At 39.3% G+C, this 26,167-nt stretch overlaps 2 protein-coding genes across 3 annotated transcripts; both read right to left on the bottom strand.

Moving 5' to 3' along the window:
* Positions 1-1,818: 1,818 nt before the first annotated feature.
* LOC149043113 (uncharacterized) lies at positions 1,819-18,791 on the bottom strand. The gene is made up of 9 exons (XM_089211374.1): positions 18,538-18,791; positions 16,413-16,525; positions 16,135-16,184; positions 15,424-15,494; positions 14,551-14,661; positions 13,796-13,906; positions 3,277-3,387; positions 2,538-2,647; positions 1,819-2,019 (listed from the first exon to the last, which is right to left on the bottom strand). The coding sequence occupies exons 2-8, from the start codon at positions 16,473-16,475 to the stop codon at positions 2,538-2,540; spliced, it is 627 nt and encodes a 208-aa protein (XP_089067500.1). The 5' UTR covers positions 16,476-16,525; positions 18,538-18,791; the 3' UTR covers positions 1,819-2,019.
* Positions 18,792-21,467: 2,676 nt separating this feature from the next.
* LOC149043114 (uncharacterized) lies at positions 21,468-25,642 on the bottom strand. 2 transcript variants are annotated; one of them, XM_089211379.1, is made up of 7 exons: positions 25,541-25,642; positions 25,263-25,312; positions 24,568-24,638; positions 23,682-23,792; positions 22,914-23,024; positions 22,191-22,300; positions 21,468-21,668 (listed from the first exon to the last, which is right to left on the bottom strand). In XM_089211379.1, the coding sequence occupies exons 1-6, from the start codon at positions 25,601-25,603 to the stop codon at positions 22,191-22,193; spliced, it is 516 nt and encodes a 171-aa protein (XP_089067505.1). In that variant the 5' UTR covers positions 25,604-25,642; the 3' UTR covers positions 21,468-21,668. The 2 variants fall into 2 exon arrangements, with proteins under 2 accessions (XP_089067505.1, XP_089067506.1); XM_089211380.1 differs by lacking the exon at positions 23,682-23,792.
* Between the last annotated feature and the right edge of the window lie 525 nt (positions 25,643-26,167).

Raw genomic sequence — 26,167 nt, forward strand, 5'->3', positions numbered from 1 at the left:
CTTGCCTGATAAAATCATTCAAACCTGTTGCTGCTTGCAAAGAACTCAGTTCCCATCTAAAACATTTAAATCGATCTGAAATATTACTTGAGGTAATTTAGTATTATCAACTTAGTAGATGACGTAAATTAGCCACTGTAAAGAGTTCAAAAGCTGACCTTTCGAGTGTTAGCCCTTCGTCAGAGCAATGGACGAAGAGCTAACGCTCGAAACGCCAGCTTTTAAACTCTTTACGATGGCCAATCTACTCATCAAATCAGTTGATAATACTAAATTGCTCTGTTATACTCTCCTACCGCCGCAGCATCACAGTTTCTTTAGAAACTTACCCCCTTTGTATATTTTAAATCTTACTTAGCCACGGATGTGAAGTTACGCATGTCACGATGTCTTCCATAGTTTAGAGTGAGGACAAGCGAACCATGAACACCTAGACTTTTTTTTTTTGGCTTTGTTGTCATCATCCAATCACAAGCTCGCTTCATGTCGGGGCACACTCGTTTTATATATGTTGAATCAGGTAAGAGTAATTAATGGCTAACGAAAGCGAAGTTTTCTGTTGGCTAAAATCTTTCTCCCCGGGAATGAAATTGGAAAGACTTTCGCTACAATTTGAAAGGAAGGGTTTCCATTGGCAAAGGTCTCTTGCGTCAGTTAAAATGGAGGATTTGGACTCCTTCTTCCCGTTCCCTGACAAGCTGCTAATAGGGACCTTTAGCACCGAGAGTTTTCATGCGACGGCGACGTCGGTGGACGAAGGAGACCGGGGTGAGGACGGCGTTTTTCCCGCCAAAAACGTTAGGGGCCTTAAGCAAACCACGATGGCGACGGCAACGAGGACACGAAAAAAAAAAAGATCTAATTGGCAGAACAAAAGCTCAGCACGTGCGTTTCATAACTTTTTACATTTCTTGGCCGTCCCGTGCAAAACAGCAACGTGAAATCACCACAACTTGCGTCGTCTACGAACAGAAACCGCGACGGCAAATTATTTTAATTTCCATTTGGAACTCAACACTTCCTTCCTACGTGATGCTGAAGTTGAGGTGTGGCGCCGTATGAGACGCAGCCATTTTCGAAGTTCTAATTAAAGGCAGAAATTCATTTTTCCAATCAACATCTTCCATGGCGTTGCCGTCCTGACTGCTTAAGGTCCTTGAAATAAACCTTTAGCACCCTTCATTTTCCGACAGCAACTTGCCGAGTTCTTTAAAAATGAACAAATTTAAGACTTGTCGAGTGATACTTTTGCTTATCAATGCAAACAACAACATTTCGGACGAACAATTTGTTCCATTATACGACAGTTATTGTTTAAAAAAATCCAGATTTCGGCTATCAATCGTATGATGTTTTCGATCTAGAAAACATGAATTCAGCTGACTGAAAGGCCCAATTTCGAGTTGAAAAGGCAGAACTTCCTCGCCTTGCAGATTCTTGGCATGATGGGATGCTAGTGCTCGCGAGATAACCCCCAGCATTTCATCAGTCTTTCCTAATAATTACTCGGTACCCTTTTATACTCCTGGGTGGAAAGAGGTACTGTGAGGATGAAGTGTTTTGCGCAGGAACACAACACAATACCCGGTCAGGTCTCGAACCCAGGCCTCTCGAAATGAAATCCAGCGCACTGCCTATTGGGCCATCGCGTCCGTAGGTAGATCAAAAAAATGGTCGTTTCAAGTTAAACTGTCATATCAACGCGACCTATTTTTCATTTTCAACCAATTTGTCCCTTCCCCTCCGTCTTTCCTTGTTTTGAACCTCTTGGGTTAATTAAGAAATAGTTGCTAATAACAAAGAGGATCAACCACAGCGTTTGAGTTAATTATTTGTTTTATTTTCCAGATAACGAGGCTTGAAATTCTACAATAAGGACAGCGAAAGAAAAACCCTTACATTAGGAACCCAGCATTTTCCTTCACCCAATCCAAATTATGCTGGCAAAATAAGACTACTGCCTCAAATCTTATCCATCTGATCCGGAGGAAGACAAGTTAGATGTGTTTCACTTAGATTCTGCAACAAGAAAAAAAAAAAAGAAAACACCACCGTGATTTGCCAAAGGCTGAGGTTTGTTCTATAGCTGAATTGCATTTTCAAAGTTCCACCCACTTAAGTAAATTTTTCTTGAAATTGGAAATTTCTCCTACCGCTGTCCCCGTTTTCCTTTTGAACTCCTTCGTATCTCACTAAAGGTAAAGCCCTTATACAGGCCCAAGTGGCCTATGGGCCGGTTTCCTTAGCATGAAGCAGCTAGGATTATCCCCTTTTATAACAGCCATTTAAAAACCATTTGAGCCACATTGATGAATTTAAGAGGACAGCTGGTAAGACGGACAGGGTGACAAATCGCACTTTTTTCGAGAGAGAGATAAACCTCTGTGACTTTTTAAAAGAAAAGAATGCTCATCACTACACGATCATTAGTAAGAGAATTCAATATATCATTAAAAAGAAAGACAAAATTTCAAAACGTTTTAAGGTTTACGCTAATCTATGTGATTTTTTAAATGATTACATGTGCGCATGCATACCTAACAGTTGCCGCAACTTTTGGAGCAATTGGACAGCATATACTTTGGATTTTTTCCGCATTCACCGGTCAATGCCCAGAATTTACAATGTTTGTGCTTATCCTCGCAAGCTGACGGAGAAAAGGTAAAGCAATATTCATGTAAGTACATCGCTTAGTCTTATCAGATTTCATCAACATTTCTGTTTGAATCATAATCCCCTGAATCAGGATCTCTTCATGCCTGGTCACCTGTGCTGCCGGACCGTATTTTTTTCCTAATTTCGCCTCCCCACTCGTTCCTTGTGAATTTATTCCCATTTAAGTCGTTTCAGTGAAAGAAAGAACTGTAATTATACGAGGGCCTGTGTAGAGGATAGCAATTAATTTCAACGAGAACTCGCCCATTGTGGTATATAGCATACGCTAATAAACGCAAAATGTCTTTTTGCTTTGATGTCTTTACAAAAATCACCCAAATTTAATGCTGAACCGGCATATTCACTACAAAGAAAGCTAACAGTTATGTAGAGGTGGCCGTCGGGGAAGGAGTAGAGGCGGGGAGGGGAAGAGCTTGAACGTTTTTTGAAGAATCACTCTATGATTGAAAAGTCAGGGAATGCCTATTGGTGTATATGAATTGGCAACAAAATCAAAATATAAGCATAAGAAAGAGAGAAAAAAGCATGACATAGATCTATTCTCACAAAATTTTAAAACGTTAGGGGTAATCTATTTCACTTCTTTAGCATCATGCGTACCTGGACAGACTCCGCAACTTTTGGGGCAATTGAACAGCATGTACTTTGGATTTTTTACGCATTCACCGTTAAATGCCCAGAGTTTACAACGTTTGTTTTTATCCTCGCAAGCTGACGGAAAAAAAAGTAAAGCAATATACATGTAAGTGCATCGCCTAATGTTATCAGATTTCATCAACATTTCTGTTTGAATCACAATCCCCTGAATCAGGATCTCTTTGTGCCTGGTCACCCGTGCTGCCGAACCTTTTCATTTTTCCTAATTTCACCTCCCCACTAGTTCCTTGTGAATTAATTTCCATGTAAGTCGTTTCAGTGAGAGAACGAGCTGTAATTATACTAGGACCTGTACAGAGGGTTGCATTCAAATTCAACGAGAACTCACCCATTGTGGTATATGGCATGCGCTAATAAACGCAAAAGGTCTTTTCGTTTGATGTCTTTACAAAAATCACCCAAATTTGATGCTGAACCGGCATATTGACTACAAAGAAAGCTTACAGTTATGTAGAGGAGGCCGTTGGGGAAGGAGAAGAGGAGAGGGGGGGGAGGGGTGGAGGGGAAAGAGCTTGAACGTTTATTGAAGAATAACACTATGATTAAAAAGTCAGGGAATGCCTATTGGTGCATATGAATTGGCAGCAGAATCAAAATGAAAGCACAAGAAAGGGAGAAAAAAACATTACATGGATCTATTATTACGAAATTTTTAAACGTTATGGGTAATCTATTTCACTTCTTGAGCATCATGCATACCTGGACAGACTCCGCAGCTTTTGGGGCAATTGATCACCATGTACTTTGGATTTTTTTTGCATTCACCGGTCAATGCCCAGAGTTTACAACGTTTGTTTTCATCCTCGCAAGCTGACGGAAAAAAAAGTAAAGCAATAGACATGTTAGTACATCGCTTAATCCTATCAGATTTCATCAACATTTCTGTTTGAATCACATTCCCCTGAATCAGGATCTCTTCGTGCCTGGTCACCCGTGCTGCCGGACCTTTTCTTTTTTCCTAATTTCGCCTGTCCACTCGTTCCTTGTGAATTAATTTCCATGTAAGTCGTTTCAGTGAGAGAAAGAGTTGTAATTATACGAGGGCCTATACTGAGGGTTGCATTTAAATTCAACGAGAACTCACCCATTGTGGTATACGGCATGCGCTAATAAACGCAAGAGGTCTTTTTGTTTGATGTCTTTACAAAAATCACCCAAATTTAATGCTGAACCGGCATATTGAGAACAAAAAAAGATGTAGAGGTGGCCGTCGGGGAAGGAGTTTGGGGGGGGGGGGGGGGAGGAGCGGAGAGAGCTTGAACTTTTTTTTCGAGGAATAACACTATGATTGAAAAGTCAGGGAATGCCTATTAGTGTGTATGAATTGGCAGCAGAATCAAAAAGTAAGCACAAGAAAGAGAGAAAAAAAAGCATTATATAGATCTATTATTACAAAATTTTTAAACGTTATGGGTAATCTATTTCACTTCTTGAGCATCATGCATACCTGGACAGATTTTGCAACTTTTGGTGCAATTGATCACCATGTACTTTGGATTTTTTTTGCATTCACCGGTCAATGCCCAGAGTTTACAACGTTTGTCTTTATCCTTACAAGCTAACGGAAAAAAAGTAAGGCAATGATAACATGAACTCACTGCTAAGAGTCAGATTTCTTTTACATTTCTCTTTGAATAATATTTCCTTGCTTCTTTTATGAAAAAATCAATATGGCAGTCTTTCGTCAGGAAATCAACGATTTTACCCGGCATTCTTCGTTGCTCGTTCACCTCTCCCTTCGCTTACTATCAGCAATAGATTCAAATCATTTGCTATCAGTCAGGGCCTTGGTTAGAGTGTTCCATTTAATGCCAGCATAATTATGAGCTTAACAGCGAGGAAAAAGAATCAAGCATTTATGCTTCAAAAAATAGTACAAAAAAAGTACAAAACTGAAAAAGTAAACAAAAAGTACTAAAGAAAACTTTAGAAGACTAGGCCTGGTTACAAATTAGCCAGGTACCATAAAACAAGGACAGGCCTGGTTAAAAAGAAGCAGAAAAAGTGGCTTCCGGCAGTTCCAGAAGTTCTCATATTAATTTTAATGCAACACAACAGTGATGCTAACTGAGCGTAATCGTGACGTTCAAGTCTGAGCATTAAGAATTCACTAAATAGTGTAACATATCAAGCATAATGTGGCGAACCCTAGCCTTGGTTACCAAGCTGACTATAGTTTCCTACATCACGCTCCACCATTCTCCAATGTAGAAAGTTTTCATAGGGGGTGGAGCTGTAACCAACCAACTCCAGCTCACAATCTCTCCTCTTCACATTCAGAGTCACTTGAAAGAATTTTTAGCTTCGTTCTACACTTACCAGCCGCCACAGACAATGTACAGCTCACGAAAATCAACAAAATGACCAAGTTTCTCATGTTTAGCAAAAATCTACAGAAAGACAAAAATAAGATAGAATTTATAATTTTATCTCATTCAAACATAACGTTACATCCGTTGATCGGGGTTTGCTTAAATCAACCATAAGTGATGGTGATACAATTGAGTGGAACTAAGTCTGTAATCAAAGGAGTGATAAACAATGAAAATGGACCACTTATTAAAGCAGTAACGGGCGTGGATGGTAGAAGAAGAGAATTCATCAAATTCAAATAATCTTGAAATTCTAAAGTAAGATAATAACTTGTTTTTCCAACAGAAGATTTTGTTCTCAGAGTTTTCCTCGCGGTTTCTTCGAGGATCATGTGGTAAAGGTTTTACATACGAAACAGAGTGAAGGTCAGGATTTTTGAAACGAAAAGATCCATGAGCTTGTAACTGTTACTAGTATATTAGGAAACCTAATAGTCCTGCTGGAGCATCATGCTCCACTAAATGATAATGAATACTGATCGAATCTAGCAAACACATAAAGCTTGGAGCAGAATTAAGCTTTAAAAGGTTTTGTATAGCTAAGTTTTGAGAGAATTGGCTCGAACTGACTTTGTTCTTTTGGCTCGAAAGGACCAATTCTTTGATATTTTGCCTCGGTGCCTCTGTGATGAACCATCGGTTATAAGAGAAACTGTGCGTACCGTGAATCTTCTTGAAGTTTCAACGATCCTTATCCAAAGATTCCACAAGTCTGAAATCACGCAGTTTGAAACCAATGAAGAATGTGTGTGAACAGGTATAAGTTTTCAACTGTGTTTCACAATGAATGAGGAAGTTATTGAGCAAAAGAATGTCTTTCGTCATCTTAGGCAGACACTTTGCATTTAGAGAAGGGAAGCACAAAGTTTTTTCATAATATGTGGTCTCTGTTCTTATAAACGTGAATCACTTTAGTATTCTAAGACGAACCATAACTTACCTTGGGTGTCTCCGGGAAGGACACTTCTACTAAACGATTGTCGTTTTGCTGTTGAGTTTTCATACAAACCAAAACCGGAACACACTGTCAATCAAATATATTCCCAGGCAGTTCTGTAAAGGAAGCCATGACATCAACATATTTACTGAACAAGAGTAGTAATACTGAAAAGTTGTATCAACGTTTATTATTTGGAATATTTAATATATTTAATTGCTATATTGATTATTCCCGAGACCTCCCTTTCAGAAGTGAGACTATGTTTTTGCCTTATGTGGTCGCAATATAGATTAACTTATCAGAAGTGATACTTGCGGTTTAGCGGATGTTACAGTCAATTTCTAATACTTGTTATTTACCAGGGGAGGGTGTGAGGATTCTTATGGTCTTTAGTGAGGATAGAGCTTGGCCGAAAGATGAGGGTCGCACTCAAGACAAAAGGTACAGTTTTTCCCATACAGACCAACCTTGACCGATGAATAACTTTTTTTTCGGCTAGTTTGCTTTCTTTGCTTTGCTGCGAGTGGCGTGGAAATTTCAGACCGTGGTCCTTATTGTGAAAAGTTGGATTTTTTACGAGCGCGCTATTAGCCAATAAGTTTCGAGGATAAAAGATTCCGGCCCACAAAGATGTTTAAAAAAAGTAATATTGTTTATTTTTGGAACCTCTCAGAATGATACTTATGCCATAGCTGGTCTTGTATTAAATTCAATAAATAGCTCCCATATTGCTGTGCGCCTGTTACCAATTTGTTATTCAATTGGTATTAATTACCTTAAGCGACATATGACATATATTGTGCTTTGGATAAAAGTCAGCGAGTCTTTTTTTAACTTCTTGACTCAATTCCGTAAATCAAAATAGTTTTGATATTAATAAAATCATTGAGCATCATTTTTTTATGAACACGAACTTTCAAAGAGTTTAAACGCTTGTATATTTTTTAAATGAACTATAGGCTTTACAAGTTTTCAAAAGAAGAGCACAATATGTTTATGCGAGTATAAAAGCCACAAGTGTTTATATCGTGTCATGCGTTAGCTTCCTCAAAATTATGAGTCACAAGTCACGGGCATGGAGGCACCCCATCGGAAGAAACCCTTTTTTTAAAGCGCTCGATTTTGCAAATCATAGCGAAGAGCCTGTCGATGTTACATAGGGAGCGCCTATGTACCCAATATGCGATCTATCCAATCACGCTTTTTTATCTTCGTGAATAGTTTGCTTCCTTGTGGTAGGTGACACACTCGGCAGTTACAACCTTATTTTTTAATTACTAGTTGGGGTCGTTTATTGGAAGTACATCATTAACTGGAGAATCGCTGAAAGATTTGTGCATTTCTACCTTCACTCGAAAAGGTTAACTCTGGTACGTCGTCTAAAAGAGCTGAAAATTGTGTCCTACGGTTTCGTGTTATATAGTTTTAACAAGACAAAATCAAGAATTGTTCCCTTTTCGGCATGAAATCCATAATTATAATCACTCACATTAGAGTCCCAGAGTTCTGAGAAATATATGGCAGAAGAAGGGAATAATAATGGTAAAAATAATAATACGTACAAAGAGGTCTGCCACATTCTATAGAAAAAGTTTCATTTCCGGAATCAACAAGAGGCTTTTCAGAAAGAAACGTGCGAGTGCTTTTGGCGAAGCCGAAGTTTTATAGCGGAGCTCGCAGAGCGTAGCCCCATAATTATACAAAATAGTAGTGACCCATCAAGCCAAAAAAAATTTGGATGTACGACCGTACGACCGTACAAGGTGCTACTTTTAACATACGTTGTCAAGGGTACCGCGGGCACGCCAACGCCGCGTATTTGTTCAGTAGTCCAGTGGTCAGTGCACTGGGCTCCGAGTCGGACGACCCGGGTTCTAGTCCTCGCCGGGGCAAGGTGAGACGTGCGGAAAAAAAATGCGAGCTCCGCTTTTAGGCTTGGCTAAATCTATATATTATTTTTTCGCTAAGTTCGAGTTCACTACATGTTCGCTATATTAAGCTACATGTTCGCTTTATGTTCTCTTCATTTAACTTCGAGCTCGCTACATCAGCAAACCCACCAAAGAAGTGTTTAAATTACAATAATTAATAATTACTGCAATCTCTCAATACCTTCTAGTCGTAGCTTCAGTCGCTGAAATCTACTCTATATGTACGGCCAGCAACTCATCTCATCTGCTCAAGATTCTAGATACAAGTAACTAGATTTGAAATGGTGGCAAGCCAAAGTATGAAATTTGTTTCGGTAGTTAAGAAATTCGTAACAAATTACACTACTTAGGCAACAAATGTCCTCCAGAGCATAAACTTTGCGTTCTAAACCTAGGCGTAAACTTGCAATAACAAACGATCGAGATTTATATGATTATAAATATTACCTATGAAAGTTAGAAACTCCAGATATAAACGTTTAAAGTTACATAATTGTACAAGTGGCTGGGCGCCAGTATATTATTAAGCCTCCTTAGTTCTGTGGTAAATAAAGTATTGAAATAGTCTTCCTTATATCAGCGAAATAGAATTGGGTGTAGGGAACTTCGGCTGCGGCACTTATCGGCGGTAGGAGGGACGCTTACTCGTGTAAATAAGATATTCAACGTGACGAGAAACTACAACTTTTCTCTAAATTATATGGAACCGCGCTTTAGTCTATCTAATGAGAGGCCAAGAAAATTCAAATCGTTCTTGTAACTAAGCGAATTGAAGTCCTTACGTAATATTCATTTTATACGATGGGAAGAGTTGTAAGCTACAAATAGAATTGATCACAGCCTTTGAAATTGATTATTTGCTTTATTTTCCAAATTATGAGGCTTGAAATTTTACTATAAGCATAGCAAAAAAAAAAATTCTTACATTGGCAGCCGAGTATCTTCTCATACCCAACCCGAGTTATGCGAGCAAAATAACATACACTTCCTGAAACATTTTTCATCTGTTCCTGTGGAAGGCAGTTCCGTTGTGGTTCACTTCGATTCTGCTGCCACCATCCATTCATCCTCCGCAGGACATCCATTGTACACGCTGTTGAGAATAAAGCTGTCGCCATATTCGGGAATTGGAGCGATAACGACAAGGTGAGCGATTCTGTTTGGATATCAGACCAGGGTTCGTTCTTCAGTCGATTTAAATCGAACTAGTTATGTTTGTTTGATCCCTTTGCGTTGAAGATCAGCTCGTTAAATGAATATCCACCCGCATAAAGGACAACTCTTGCCTGCTAAAATCATTCAAAACTGTTGTTGCTTGCAAAGAACTCAGTTCCCATCTAAAACATTTAAATTGATCTGAAATATTACTTGAGGTAATTTAGCATTATCAACTTAGTAGATGACGTAAATTGGCCACTGTAAAGAGTTCAAAAGCTGACCTTTCGAGTGTTAGCCCTTCGTCAGAGCAATGGACGAAGAGCTAACGCTCGAAACGCCAGCTTTTAAACTCTTTACGATGGCCAATCTACTCATCAACTCAGTTGATAATACTAAATTGCCCTGTTATACTCTCCTACCGACGCAGCATCACAGTTTCTTTAGAAACTTACCCCCTTTGTATATTTTAAATCTTACTTAGCCACGGATGTGAAGTTACGCATGTCACGATGTCTTCCAAAGTTTAGAGTGAGGATACTCGAACCATGAACACCTAGACATTTTTTTTTTTTTTTGCTTTTTTGTCATCTTCCAATCCAAGCTCACTTCATGTTGGGGCGCACTCATTTTATATATGTTGAATCAGGTAAGAGTTGGTAATGGCTGACAAAAGCGAAGTTTTCTGTTGGCTAAAATCCTTCTCCCCGGGAATGAAATTGGAAAGACTTTCGCTACAATTTGAAACGAAGGGTTTCCATTGGCAAAGGTCTCTTGCGTCAGTTAAAATGGAGGATTTGGACTCCTTCTTCCCGTTCCCTGACAAGCTGCTAATAGGGACCTTTAGCACCGAGAGTTTTCATGCGACGGCGACGTCGGTGGACGAAGGAGACCGGGGTGAGGACGGCGTTTTTCCCGCCAAAAACGTTAGGGGCCTTAAGGGCCTATTTACACGGTACGACTTTGTCGCATGCGACAAGCTTACGACAGGCCTACGACATGACTTAGGACAATTTACACGCGCACGACATTTTCACCTACGACATGCCAAAATCGCGTGCAATTCCACTCGTTTCGGCCGCGGTCATTGTTTCAGTAGGGAGCTTAATAAGCAAACCACGACGACAACGGCAACGAGAACGTCATCCAACAAAAGGTTTAATGAGCAGAACAATGGCTATGCACGTGCGTTATAAATCTTTGTACATTTCTTTGCCATCCTCTGCAAAACAACAACGTGAAATGACCAAATTCTGCGTCCTGTACGGAACGTGGACGACGACGGCTAATATTTCGTATTTCCATTTGGAATTACACGCCGCCATTGCACATTTAGCTCGAGCACGATTTTAGAGCCATTAACGAACCGAACAGATCTAAACAACTGTGAATTTCGCTCATAAAATATAAATTCATTTTTTACTTGGCGTCGTACCCAGCGTCGTCGTCGTGGTTGCTTAAGCTCCCTAATAATTTGCAAGAGAAGGAAAAGAACCTCTTCCTCGCTCCACAGTGATATAATATTCTCTGTTTCCTCATCTGAGAATGTATTTTTCGCTTTGGAAACAGTCTTCGACTTTCCGGAGGCGACTTCCTCCGCCATTTTGACGCAAGAAAATTTCACCTTCCTCCCCTACTCAGTAGAAATTTGTCACAAAATACGTCATTTTCTATCAATTTCGGCTACGATTGTCGCAGCGTTTTAAAACATGTTTTAAAATCCTACGACATTTTTCGTGACGTGCACGACAGTCGTAAGCGAGTGGTAGGTTTGATTTACACGATACAATTCGTGTCGTAGGCCTGTCGTAAGCTTGTCGCATGCGACAAAGTCGTACCGTGTAAATAGGCCTTAAGCAAACCACGATGGCAACGGCAACGAGGACACGAAAAAAAAAGATCTAATTGGCAGAACAATAGCTCAGCACGTGCGTTTCATAACTTTGTACATTTCTTAGCCGTCCCGTGCAAAACCGCAACGTGAAATCACCACAACTTGCGTCGTCTACGAACAGAAACCGCGACGGCAAATTATTTTAATTTCCATTTGGAACTCAACACTTCCTTCCTACGTGATGCTGAAGTTGAGGTGTGGCGCCGTATGAGACGCAGCCATTTTCGAAATTCTAATTAAAGGCAGAAATTCATTTAATCGACATCTTCCATGGCGTTGCCGTCCTGACTGCTTAAGGTCCTTGAAATAAACCTTTAGCACCCTTCATTTTCCGACAACAACTTGCCGAGTTCTTTAAAAATGAACAAATTTAAGACTTGTCGAGTCATACTTTTGCTTATCAATGCAAACAACAACATTTCGGACGAACAATTTGTTCCATTATACGACAGTTATTGTTAAAAAAAAATCCAGATTTCGGCTATCAATCGTATGATGTTTTCGATCTAGAAAACATGAATTCAGCTGACCGAAAGGCCCGATTTCGAGTTGAAAAGGCAGAACTTCCTCGCCTTGCAGATTCGTGGCATGATGGGATGCTAGTACTCGCGAGATAACCCCCAGCATTTCATCAGTCTTTTCTAATAATTACTCGGTACCCTTTTATACTCCTGGGTGGATAGAGGTACTGTGAGAATGAAGTGTTTTGCTCAGGAACACAACACAATACCCGGTCAGATCTCGAACCCAGGCCTCTCGAAACGAAATCCAGCGCACTGCTTATTGGGCCATCGCGTCCGTAGGTAGGTAAAAAAAAATGGTCGTTTCAAGTTAAACTGTCATATCAACGCGACCTATTTTTCATTTTCAACCAATTTATCCCTTCCCCTTCGTCTTTCCTTGTTTTGAACCTCTTGGGTTAATTAAGAAATAGTTGCTAATAACAAAGAGGATCAACCACAGCCCTTGAGTTAATCATTTGTTTTATTTTCCAGATAACGAGGCTTGAAATTCTACAATAAGCACAGCGAAAGAAAAACCCTTACATTAGGAACCCAGCATTTTCCTTCACCCAATCCAAATTATGCTGGCAAAATAAGACTATTGCCTCAAATCTTATCCATCTGATCCGGAGGAAGACAGGTTAGATGTGTTTCACTTCGATTCTGCAATACGAAAAAAAAAAGAAAACACCACCGTGATTTGCCAAAGGCTGAGATTTGTTCTATAGCTGAATTGCATTTTCAAAGTTCCACCCACTTAAGTAAATTTTTCTTGAAATTGGAAATTTCTCCTACCGCTGTCCCCGTTTTCCTTTTGAACTCCTTCGTATCTCATAAAAAAGTAAAGCCTTTATACAGGCCCAAGTGACCCATGGGCCGGTTTCCTTAGCATGAAGCACGCAGCTAGGATTATCCCCTTTTATAAAAGCCATTTAAAAACCATATGAGCTACATTGATGAATTTAAGAGGACAGCTACGCATTCACCGTTAAATGCCCAGAGTTTACAACGTTTGTTTTTATCCTTGCAAGCTGACGGAAAAAAAAAGTAAAGCAATATACATGTAAGTACATCGCTTAATCTTATCAGACTTCATCAACATTTCTGTGTGAGTCACATTCCCCTGAATCAGGATTTTTTTATGCCTGGTCACCCGTGCGGTCAGACCGTTTTTTTTTTGCCTAATTTCGTCTCCCCACTCGTTCCTTGTGAATTAATTCCTATGTGAGTCGTTTCAGCGAGGAGAAGAGCTGCAATTACGAGGGCCTATACGGAGGGTTGCAATTGAATTCAACCAGAACTCATCTATTGTGGTATATGGCATACGCTAATAAACGCAAAAGGTCTTTTTGCTTTGTTGTCTTTACAAAAATCACCCAAATTTAATCCTGAACTGGCATATTGACTACAAAGAAAGCTAACAGTTATGTAGAGGTGGCCGTCGGGGAAGGAGTCGAGGAGAGGGGGGGGGGGGAAGAGCTTGAACGTTTTTTGAAGAATAACACTATGATTGAAAAGTCAGGGAATGCCTATTGGTGTATATGAATTGTCAGCAGAATCAAAACGTAAGAACAATAAAGAGAGAAAAAAGCATTACATGGATCTATCATCAAAAAATTTTTAAACGTTATGGGTAATCTAATTCACTTCTTGAGCATCATGCATACCCGGACAGACTCCGCAACTTTTGGAGCAATGGAACAACATGTACTTTGGATTTTTTCCGCATTCACCGGTCAATGCCCAGAGTTTACAACGTTTGTTTTTATCCTCGCAAGCTGACGGAAAAAAAAGTAAAGCAATATACATGTAAGTGCATCGCCTAATGTTATCAGATTTCATCAACATTTCTGTTTGAATCACAATCCCCTGAATCAGGATCTCTTTGTGCCTGGTCACCCGTGCTGCCGAACCTTTTCATTTTTCCTAATTTCACCTCCCCACTAGTTCCTTGTGAATTAATTTCCATGTAAGTCGTTTCAGTGAGAGAACGAGCTGTAATTATACTAGGACCTGTACAGAGGGTTGCATTCAAATTCAACGAGAACTCACCCATTGTGGTATATGGCATGCGCTAATAAACGCAAAAGGTCTTTTCGTTTGATGTCTTTACAAAAATCACCCAAATTTGATGCTGAACCGGCATATTGACTACAAAGAAAGCTTACAGTTATGTAGAGGAGGCCGTCGGGGAAGGAGAAGAGGAGAGGGGGGGAGGGGTGGAGGGGAAAGAGCTTGAACGTTTATTGAAGAATAACACTATGATTGAAAAGTCAGGGAATGCCTATTGGTGTATATGAATTGGCAGCAGAATCAAAATGAAAGCACAAGAAAGGGAGAAAAAAACATTACATGGATCTATTATTACGAAATTTTTAAACCTTACTGGTAATCTATTTCACTTCTTGAGCATCATGCATACCTGGACAGATTTTGCAACTTTTGGTGCAATTGATCACCATGTACTTTGGATTTTTTTTGCATTCACCGGTCAATGCCCAGAGTTTACAACGTTTGTCTTTATCCTTACAAGCTAACGGAAAAAAAGTAAGGCAATAATAACATGAACTCACTGCTAAGAGTCAGATTTCTTTAACATTTCTCTTTGAATAATATTTCCTAGCTTCTTTTATAAAAAAATCAATATGGCAGTCTTTCGTCAGGAAATCAACGATTTTACCCGGCATTCTTCGTTGCTCGTTCACCTCTCCCTTCACTTACTATCAGCAATAGATTCAAATCATTTGCTATCAGTCAGGGCCTTGGTTAGAGTGTTCCATTTAATGCCAGCATAATTATGAGCTTAACAGCGAGGAAAAAGAATCAAGCATTTATGCTTCAAAAAATAGTACAAAAAAAAAAGGACAAAACTGAAAAAGTAAACAAAAAGAAATAAAGAAAACTTTAAGACTAGGCCTGGTTACAAATTAGCCAGGTACCATAAAACAAGGACAGGCCTGGTTAAAAAGAAGCAGAAAAAGTGGCTTCCGGCAGTTCCAGAAGTTCTCATATTAATTTTAATGCAACACAACAGTGATGCTAACTGAGCGTAATCGTGACGTTCAAGTCTGAGCATTAAGAATTCACTAAATAGTGTAACATATCAAGCATAATGTGGCGAACCCTAGCCTTGGTTACCAAGCTGACTATAGTTTCCTACATCACCCTCCACCATTCTCCAATGTAGAAAGTTTTCATGGGGGGTGGAGCTGTAACCAACCAACTCCAGCTCACAATCTCTCCTCTTCACATTCAGAGTCACTTGAAAGAATTTTTAGCTTCGTTCTACACTTACCAGCCGCCACAGACAATGTACAGCTCACGAAAATCAACAAAATGACCAAGTTTCTCATGTTTAGCAAAAATCTACAGAAAGACAAAAATAAGATAGAATTTATAATTTTATCTCATTCAAACATAACGTTACATCCGTTGATCGGGGTTTGCTTAAATCAACCATAAGTGATGGTGATACAATTGAGTGGAACTAAGTCTGTAATCAAAGGAGTGATAAACAAAATGGACCACTTATTAAAGCAGTAACGGGCGTGGATGGTAGAAGAAGCGAATTCATCAAATTCAAATAATCTTGAAATTCTAAAGTAAGATAATAACTTGTTTTTCCAACAGAAGATTTTGTTCTCAGAGTTTTCCTCGCGGTTTCTTCGAGGATCATGTGGTAAAGGTTTTACATACGAAACAGAGTGAAGGTCAGGATTTTTGAAACGAAAAGATCCATGAGCTTGTAACTGTTACTGGTATATTAGGAAACCTAATAGTCCTGCTGGAGCATAATGCTCCACCAAATGATAATGAATACTGATCGAATCTAGCAAACACATAAAGCTTGGAGCAGAATTAAACTTTAAAAGGTCTTGTATAGCTCAGTTTTGAGAGAATTGGCTCGAACTGACTTTGTTCTTTTGGCTCGAAAGGACCAATTCTTTGATATTTTGCCTCGGTGCCTCTGTGATGAACCATCAGTTATAAGAGAAACTGTACGTACCGTGAATCTTCTTGAAGTTTCAACGATCCTTTTCCAAAGATTCCACAAGTCTGAAATCACGCAGTTTGAAACCAATGAAGAATGGGTGTGAACAGGTATAAGTTTTCAACTGTGTTTCACAATGAATGAGGAAGTTATTGAGCAAAACAATGTCTTTCGTCATCTTAGGCAGACACTTTGCATTTAGAGAAGGGAAGCACAAAGTTTTTTCAGTATATGTGGTCTCTGTTCTTATAAACGTGAATCACTTTAGTATTCTAAGACGAACCATAACTTACCTTGGGTATCTCCGGGAAGGACACTTCTACTAAACGATTGTCGTTTTGCTGTTGAGTTTTCATACAAACCAAAACCGGAACACACTGTCAATCAAATATATTCCCAGGCAGTTCTGTAAAGGAAGCTATGACATCAACATATTTACTGAACAAGAGTAGTAATACTGAAAAGTTGTATCAACGTTTATTATTTGGAATATTTAGTATATTTAATTGCTATATTGATTATTTCCGAGACCTCCCTTTCAGAAGTGAGACTATGTTTTTGCCTTATGTGGTCGCAATATTGATTAACTTATCAGAAGTGATACTTGCGGTTTAGCAGATGTTACAGTCAATTTCTAATACTTGTTATTTACCAGGGGAGGGTGTGGGGATTCTTATGGTCTTTAGTAAGGATAGAGCTTGGCCGAAAGATGAGGGTCGCACTCAAGACAAAAGGCACAGTTTTTCCCGTACAGACCAACCTTGACCGATGAATAACTTTTTTTTCGGCTAGTTTGCTTTCTTTGCTTTGCTGCGAGTGGCGTGGAAATTTCAGACCGTGGTCCTTATTGTGAAAAGTTGGATGTTTTACGAGCGCGCTATTAGCCAATACGTTTCGAGGATTAAAGATTCCGGCCCGCAAAGATCTTTAAAAAAAGTGATATTGTTTATTTTTGGAACCTCTCAGAATAATAATTATGCCATAGCTGGTCTTGTATTAAATTCAATAAATAGCTCCCATATTGCTGTGCGCGTGTGACCAATTTGTTTTTCAATTGGTATTAAACATCTTAAGCGACATATGACATATATTGTGCTTTGGATAAAAGTCAGCAAGTCTTTTTTTTAACTTCTTGGCTCAATTCCGTAAATCAAAATAGTTTTGATATTAATAAAATCATTGAGCATCATTTTTTTTATGAATACGAACTTTCAAAGAGTTTAAACGCTTGTATATTTTTTAAATGAACCATAGGCCTTACAAGTTTTCAAAAGAAGAGTACAATATGTTTATGCGAGTATAAAAGCCACAAATGTTTATATTGTGTCATGCGTTAGCTTCCTCAAAATTATGAGTCACAAGTCACGGGTATGGAGGCACCCCATCGGAAGAAACCCTTCTTTTAAAGCGCTCGATTTTGCAAATCATAGCGAAGAGCCTGTCGATGTTACATAGGGAGCGCCTATGTACCCAATATGCGATCTATCCAATCACGCTTTTTTATCTTGGTGAATAGTTTGCTTCCTTGTGGTAGGTGACACACTCGGCAGTTACAACCTTATTTTTTAATTACTAGTTGGGGTCGTTTATTGGAAGTACATCATTAACTGGAGAATCGCTGAAAGATTTGTGCAATTCTACCTTCACTTGAAAAGGTTAACTTTGGTACGTCGTCTAAAAGAGCTGAAAATTGTGTCCTACGGCTTCGTGTTATATAGTTTTAACAAAACAAAATCAAGAATTGTTCCCTTTTCGGCATGAAATCCATAATTATAATCACTCACATTAGAGTCCCAGAGTTCTAAGAAATATATGGCAGAAGAAGGGAATAATAATGGTAAAAATAATAGTACGTACAAAGAGGTCTGCTATATTGTATAGAAAAAGTTTCATTTCCGGAAGTAACAAGAGGCTTTTCAGAAAGAAACGTGCGAGTGCTTTTGGTGAAGCCGAAGTTTTATAGCGGAGCTCGCAGAGCGTAGCCCCATAATTATACAAAATAGTAGTAACCCATCAAGCCAAAAAAAATTTGGATGTACGACCGTATGACCGTACAAGGTGCTACTTTTAACATACGTTGTCAAGGGTACCGCGGGCACGCCAACGGCGCGGCTTTGTTCAGTAGTCCAGTGGTCAGTGCACTGGGCTCCGAGTCGGACGACCCGGGTTCTAGTCCTGGCCGGGGCAAGGCGTTGTGCCCTTGAGACGTGCGGGAAAAAAATGCGAGCTCCGCTTTTAGGCTTGGCTAAATCTATATATTATTTTTTCGCTAAGTTCGAGTTCACTACATGTTCGCTATATTAAGCTACATGTTCGCTTTATGTTCGCTACATTCAACTTCGAGCTCGCTACATCAGCAAACCCACCAAAGAAGTGTTTAAATTACGATAATTAATAATTACTGCAATCTCTCAATACCTTCTAGTCGTAGCTTCAGTCGCTGAAATCTACTCTATATGTACGGCCAGCAACTCATCTCATCTGCTCAAGATTCTAGATATAAGTAACTAGAATTGAAATGGTAGCAAGACAACGTATGAAATTTTTTTCGGTAGTTAAGAAGTTCGTAGCAAATTACACTTAGGCAAGAAATGTACTCCCGAGCATAAACTTTGCGTTTTAAACTTAAGTGTAAACTTACAAGAACAAACGATCGAGATTTACATGAGTATGAATATTACCTATGAAAGTTAGACCTCCAGATATAAACGTTTAAACTTAAGTCATTGTGCAAGTGCCTGGGTGCCAATATATCGTAAATTCTCCTTGGTTCTGTGGTAAATATAAAGTATTAAAATAGTCTTCCTTATTATGTTAGCAAAATCGACTTAGGTGTAGCGAACTTCGGCCGCGGCACTTATCGGGGGCAAGGGGGACGCCGGCTTAGTCGTGTAAACAAGGTATTCAAAGTGACGAGAAACTACAACTTTTTTCTAAATTATATGGAACCGTTCTTTAGTCTATTTCATAAGAGGCCGAAAAAATTCAAATCTTCTCGTTCTAAGCTAATGGAAGTCCTTACGTAACATTCATTTTGATGATGGCAAGAGCTGTAAGCTACAAATAGAGTTGATCACAGCCTTTAAAATTGATTATTTCATTTATTTTCAGATTACTAGGCTTAAACTTTACTATAAGCATAGCAAAAAAGAAACCTTACATTGGCAGCCGAGGATCTTCTCATACCCAACTCGAGTTATGCGAGCAAAATAACATGCACCCTCTGATATGTTACCCATTTGTTCCTGAGGAAGACAGTTCCTATCTGTTGTGGTTCACTTCGATTCTTCCGCCACCATCAATTCATCATCCGCACGACATCCATTGTACACGCTGTTGATAATAAAGCTGTCGCCATATTCGGGAATTGGAGCGATAACGATAAGGTTAGCGATTCTGTTCGGATATCAGACCAGGGTTCGTTCTTCGGTCGATTGAAACCGAACCAATTATGTTTGTTTGATCCCTTTGCGTTGAAGATCAGCTCGTTAGATGAATATCCGCCTGCGTAAAGGACAACTCTTGCCTGATAAAATCATTCAAACCTGTTGCTGCTTGCAGAGAACTCAGTTCCCATCTAAAACTTTTAAATCGATCTGAAATATTACGTGAGGTAATTTAGTATTATCAACTTAGTAGATGACGTAAATTGGCCATCGTAAAGAGTTCAAAAGCTGACCTTTCGAGTGTTAGACCTTCGTCAGAGCAATGGACTGAAGAGCTAAAGCTCGAAACGCCTGCTTTTAAACTCTTTACGATGGCCAATCTACTTATCAACTCAGTTGATCATACCAAATTACCCTGTTATACTCTCCTACCGACGCAGCATCACAGTTTCTTTAGAAACTTACCCCCTTTGTATATTTTAAATCTTACTTAGCCACGAATGTGAAGTTACGCATGTCACGATGTCTTCCAAAGTTTAGAGCGAGGACGATCGAACCATGAACACTTAGACTTTTTTTTATTTGCTTTGTTGTCATCATCCAATCACAAGCTCGCTTCATGTCGGGGCACACTCGTTTTATATATGTTGAATCAGGTAAGAGTAATTAATGGCTAACAAAAGCGAAGTTTTCTGTTGGCTAAAATCTTTCTCCCCGGGAATGACATTGGAAAGACTTTCGCTACAATTTGAAACGAAGGGTTTCCGTTGGCGAAGGTCTCTTGCGTCAGTTAAAACGGAGGATTTAGACTCCTTCTTCCCATCCCCCGACAAGCTGCTAATAAGGGTCTTAAGCACCGAGAATTTTCATAGCGACGGCGACGTCGGTGGACGAAAGAGACTGGGGCGAGGACGGCGTTTTCCCGCCAAAAACGTTAAGGGCCTTAAGCAAACCACGATGGCGACGGCAACGAGGACACGTAAAAAAAGATCTAATTGGCAGAACAATAGCTCAGCACGTGCGTTTCATAACTTTGTACATTTCTTAACCGTCCCATGCAAAACAGCAACGTGAAATTACCACAACTTGCGTCGTCTGCGAACAGAAACTGCGGCGGCAAATTATTTTAATTTCCATTTGGAACTCAACACTTCCTTCCTACGTGATGCTGAAGTTGAGGTGTGTTGCCGTATGAGACGGTAACTACACGTAGCCATTTTCGAAATTCTAATTAAAGGCAGAAATTCATTTTTTCAATCGACATCTTCCATGGCGTTGCCGTCCTGACTGCTTAAGTTCCCTGATATAAACGTTTACCACCCTTCATTTTCCGACAGCAATTTGTCGAGTTCTTTAAAAATGAACAAATCTAAGACTTGTCGAGAGATACTTCTGCTTATCAATGCAGACAACAACAGTTCGGACGAAGAATTTGTTCCCTTTTACGACAGTTATTGTTCAAAAAACCCAGATTTCGGCTATCAATCGTATGATGTTTCCGATCCAGAAAACATGAATTCAGCTGACTGAAAGGCCCAATTTCGAGTTGAAAAGGCAGAACTTCCTCGCCTTGCAGATTCTTGGCATGATGGGATGCTAGTACTCGCGAGATAACCCCCAGCATTTCATCAGTCTTTCCTAATAATTACTTGGTACCCTTTTATACTCCTGGGTGGATAGAGGCACTGTGAGAATGAAGTGTTTTGCTCAGGAACACAACACAAAACCTGGTCAGATCTCGAACCCAGGCCTCTCGAAACGAAATCCAGTGCACTGCCTATTGGGCCATCGCGTCCGTAGGTAGATAAAAAAAATGGTCGTTTCAAGTTAAACTGTCATATCAACGCGACCTATTTTTCATTTTAAAACAATTTGTCCCTTCCCCTTCGTCTTTCTTTGTTTTGAACCTCTTGGGGTTAATTAAGAAATGATTGCTACTAACAAAGAGAATCAACCACAGTCTTTGAGTTGATCATTTGTTTTATTTTCTAGATAACGAGGCTTGAAATTCTACAATAAGCACAGCGAAAGAAAAACCCTTACATTAGGAACCCAGCATTTTCCTTCACCCAATCCAAATTATGCTGGCAAAATAAGACTACTGCCTCAAATCTTATCCATCTGATCCGGAGGAAGACAGGTTAGATGTGTTTCACTTCGATTCTGCAATAAGAAAAAAAAAAAGAAAACACCACCGTGATTTGCCAAAGGCTGAGATTTGTTCTATAGCTGAATTGCATTTTCAAAGTTCCACCCACTTAAGTAAATTTTTCTTGAAATTGGAAATTTCTCCTACCGCTGTCCCCGTTTTCCTTTTGAACTCCTTCGTATCTCATAAAAAAGTAAAGCCTTTATACAGGCCCAAGTGACCCATGGGCCGGTTTCCTTAGCATGAAGCACGCAGCTAGGATTATCCCCTTTTATAAAAGCCATTTAAAAACCATATGAGCTACATTGATGAATTTAAGAGGACAGCTGGTAAGACGGACAGGGTGACAAATCGCACTTTTTCTGAGAGAGAGATAAACCTCTGTGACTTTTTAAAAGAAGAGAATGCTCATCACTACACGTACATTAGTAAGAGAATTAAACATATCATTAATAAAAAACACAACATTTCAAAACATTTTAAGGTTTACGCTAATCTGTTTGATTTTTTAAACGATTACTTATGCGCATGCATACCTAACACTTGCCGCAACTTTTGGAGCAATTGGACAGCATGTACTTTGGATTTTTTCTGCATTCACCGGTCGATGCCCAGGATTTACAATGTTTGTGCTTATCCTTGCAAGCTGACGGAAAAAAAAGTAAAGCAATATACATGTAATATTTCTTTTTGATTCACATTTCTCTGAATCAGGATCTCTTCATGCCTGGTCACCTGTGCTGCCGGACCGTTTTTTTTTTCCTAATTTTGCCTCCCCACTCGTTCCTTGTGAATTTATTCCTATGTAAGTCGTTTCAGTGAGAGAAAGAACTGTAATTATATGAGGGCCTACACAGAGGATATCAATTAAATTCAACGAGAACCCACCCATTGTGGTATATGGCATGCGCTAATAAACGCAAAAGGTCTTTTTGCTTTGATGTCTTTACACAAATCACCCAAATTTAATGCTGAACTGGCATGTTAACTACAAAGAAAGCTAACAGTTATGTAGAGGTGGCCGTCGGGGAAGGAGTAGAGGAGAGGGAGGGAGGGGTGGAGGGGAAAGAGCTTGAACGTTTTTTGAAGAATAACACTATGATTGAAAAGTCAGGGAATGCCCATTGGCGTAGATGAATTGGCAGCAGAATCAAGATGTAAGCCCAAGAAAGGGAGAGAAAAGCATTACATGGATCTATTATCGCAAATTTTTGTAACGTTATGGGTAATCTATTTCACTTCTTGAGCATCATGCATACCTGGACAGACTCTGCAACTTTTGGAGCAATTGAACAGCATGTACTTTGGATTTTTTCTGCATTCACCGTTCGATGCCCAGGATTTACAATGTTTGTTCTTATCCTTGCAAGCTGACGGGAAAAAAAAAAGTAAAGCAATATACATGTAAGTGCATCGCTTAATATTATCAGATTTCATCAACATTCCTGTTTGAATCATAATCCCCTGAATCAGGATCTCCTCATGCCTGGTCACCCGTGCAGCCGGACCGTTTTTTCTTTTTTTCCTAATTTCGCCTCCCCACTCGTTCCTTGTGAATTTATTCCCATGTAAGTCGTTTCAGTGAGAGAAAGAGTTGTAATTTTACAAGAACCTATACAGAGGCTTGCATTTAAATTCAATGAGAACTCACCAATTGTGGTATATGGCATGCGCTAATAAACGCAAAAGGTCTTTTTGCTTTGATATTTTTACACAAAACACCCAAATTTAATGCTGAACTGGCATGTTTGTTGACTACAAGGAAAGCTAACAGTTATAAAGAGGTGGCCGTCGGGGAAGGAGAAGAAAGGGGGAGGAGGGGGTGGAGGGGAAAGAGCTTGAACTTTTTTTTAGAGAATAACACTATGATCGAAAAGTCAGGGAATGCCTATCGGTGTGTATGAATTGGCAGCAGAATCAAAATGTAAGCACAAGAAAGAGAGAAAAAAAAGCATTACATGCATCTGTTATCGCAAATTTTTTTACGTTATGGTTAATTTATTTCACTTCTTGAGCATCATGCATACCTGGACAGATTGTGCAACTTTTGGGGCAATTGATCACCATGCTTTTTGGATTTTTTTTGCATTCACCGCTCAATGCCCAGGATTTACAATGTTTGTTTTTATCCTTGCAAGCTGACGGAAAAAAAGTAAGGCAATGAAAACATGAACTCAATGCTAAGAGTCAGAGTTCTTTAACATTTCTCTTTGTATAATATTTTCCTTGCTTCTTTTGGAAAAAAAATCAATATGGCAGTCTTTTGTCAGGAAATCAACGATTTTACCTGGCATTCTTCGTTGCTCGTTCACCTCTCCCTTCACTTACTATCAGCAATAGATTCAAATCACATGCTATCAGTCAGGGCCTTGGTTAGAGTGTTCTACTTAATGCCAGTATAGTTTTGAGCTTAACAGCGAGGAAAAACATCAAGCATTTATGCTTAAAAAAATGGTACAAAAATGTACAAAACTGAAAAATTAAACGTAAGTAAAAAGTAATAGAGAATGATGCATTTTTAAACTTTAAGACTAGGCCTAGTTACAAATTAGCCAGGTACTATAAAACAAGGCCAAGCCTGGTTACAAAGAAGCAAAAAAATGGCTTCCAGCAGTTCCAGAAGTTCTCATATTAATTGTAATGCAACACAAAAGTGATGCTGACTGAGCGTAATCGTGACATTTTCTGAGCATTAAGAATTCAATATATAGTGTAACATATCGAGCATAATTTGGCGAACCGTAGCCTTGGTCACCGAGCTGACTAAAGTCTCCTAGATCACGCCCCACCATTCTCCAATGTAGAAAGTTTTCATGAGGGGAGGAGCTGTAACCAACCAAATCCAGCTCACAGTCTCTCCTCCTTCGCATTCAGAGTCACTTGAAAGAATTTTGAGCTTCCTTCTGCACTTACCAGCCATCACAGACAATGCACAGCTCACGAAAATCAACAAAATGACCAAGTTTCTCATGTTTAGCAAATATCTACAGAGAGACAAAAATAAGATAGAATTTATAATTTTATCCCATTCAAACATAACGTTACATCCGCGGATCGGGGTTTGGTTAAATCAACCATAAGTAATGGTGATACAACTGAGTGGAACTAAGTCTGTAATCAAAGGAGTGATAACCAAATGGATGACTTATTAAAGCAGTAACGGGCGTGGATGGTAGAAGAAGCGATTTCATCAAATTCAAATAATATTGAAATTCTCAAGTAAGATAATAACTTGTTTTTCTAACAGCAGATTTTGTTCTTAGAGTTTTCCTCGCGGTTTCTTCGAGGATCATATGGTAAAGGTTTTACATACGAAACAGAGTAAAGGTCAGGATTTTTGAAACGAAAAGATCCATGAGCTTGTAACTGTTACTGGTATATTAGGAAACCTAATAGTCCTGCCAGAGCATCATGCCCCACCAAATGATAATGAATACTGATCGAATCTAACAAACACATAAAGCTTGGGTCAGAAACAAACATTAAAATGTTTTGTTTTGCTCAGTTTTGAGAGAATTGGCTCGAACTGACTTTGTTGAACAATTCTTTGATATTTTGCCTCGGTGCTTCTGTGATGAACCATCGGTTATAAGAGAAACTGTACGTACCGTGAATCTTCTTGAAGTTTCAACGATCCTTTTCCAAAGATTCCACAAGTCTGAAATCACGCAGTTTGAAACCAATGAAGAATGGGTGTGAACAGGTATAAGTTTTCAATCGTGTTTCACAATGAATGAGGATGTTATTGAGCAAAAGAATGTCTTTCGTCATCTTAGGCAGACACTTTGCATTTAGAGAAGGGAAGCACAAAGTTTTTTCATAATATGTGCTCTCTGTTCTTATAAACGTGAATCACTTTAGTATTCTAAGACGAACCATAACTTACCTTGGGTGTCTCCGGGAAGGACACTTCTGCTAAACGATTGTCGTTTTGCTGTTGAGTTTTCATACAAACCAAACCCGGAACACACTGTCAATCAAATATATTCCCAGGAAGTTCTGTAAAGGAAGCTATGACGTCAACATATTTACTGAACAAGAGTAGTAATACTGAAAAGTTGTATCAACGTTTATTATTTGGAATATTTAATATATTTAATTGCTATATTGATTATTCCCGAGACCTCCCTTTCAGAAGTGAGACTATGTTTTTGCCTTATGTGGTCGCAATATTGATTAACTTATCAGAAGTGATACTTGCGGTTTAGAGGTCCTTTTATATGATCACTAATTAGCGGCCTTTTTTCTGACGAGGTGTAAATAAGCGTCAAGAAGCAGTCCGCCATCGTCACGATTTAAAGGAGCGTGGGCGGAGTTAATGTGCCAAGCCTCCAAACAAAGGCGCTGGTGGTAACGCCGATTAGTGGTGATAATTTTAGAATTATCCCACCCAGTTGTATGGTTGGTTAGGCAAGTATGCTCCGATAAAGTGGAATTTTCCTTTTTGCAAAGAAAAACCGCTTTTTGGTGCTCTTTTAACCGTGTACCAAACTGGCGTTTGGTCTGTCCGATG

This window comes from Pocillopora damicornis, chromosome 7, assembly GCF_964200805.1.
Source record: "Pocillopora damicornis chromosome 7, jaPocDami1.2, whole genome shotgun sequence".
Lineage (NCBI taxonomy): Eukaryota > Metazoa > Cnidaria > Anthozoa > Scleractinia > Pocilloporidae > Pocillopora > Pocillopora damicornis.

Excerpts from the sequence above, each read along its gene's own strand:
- LOC149043113 (XM_089211374.1), bottom strand. The coding sequence starts at position 16,475 with ATGAAAACTCAACAGCAAAACGACAATCGTTTAGTAGAAGTGTCCTTC. Across the intron at positions 15,495-16,134 it reads AAACTTCAAGAAGATTCACG|ATTTTTGCTAAACATGAGAA; the intron begins GTACGTACAGTT and ends GTCTTTCTGTAG. Across the intron at positions 14,662-15,423 it reads TACATTGTCTGTGGCGGCTG|CTTGTAAGGATAAAGACAAA; the intron begins GTAAGTGTAGAA and ends TTTTTCCGTTAG.
- LOC149043114 (XM_089211379.1), bottom strand. The coding sequence starts at position 25,603 with ATGAAAACTCAACAGCAAAACGACAATCGTTTAGCAGAAGTGTCCTTC. Across the intron at positions 25,313-25,540 it reads CCTTCCCGGAGACACCCAAG|ACTTGTGGAATCTTTGGAAA; the intron begins GTAAGTTATGGT and ends GCGTGATTTCAG. Across the intron at positions 24,639-25,262 it reads AAACTTCAAGAAGATTCACG|ATATTTGCTAAACATGAGAA; the intron begins GTACGTACAGTT and ends GTCTCTCTGTAG.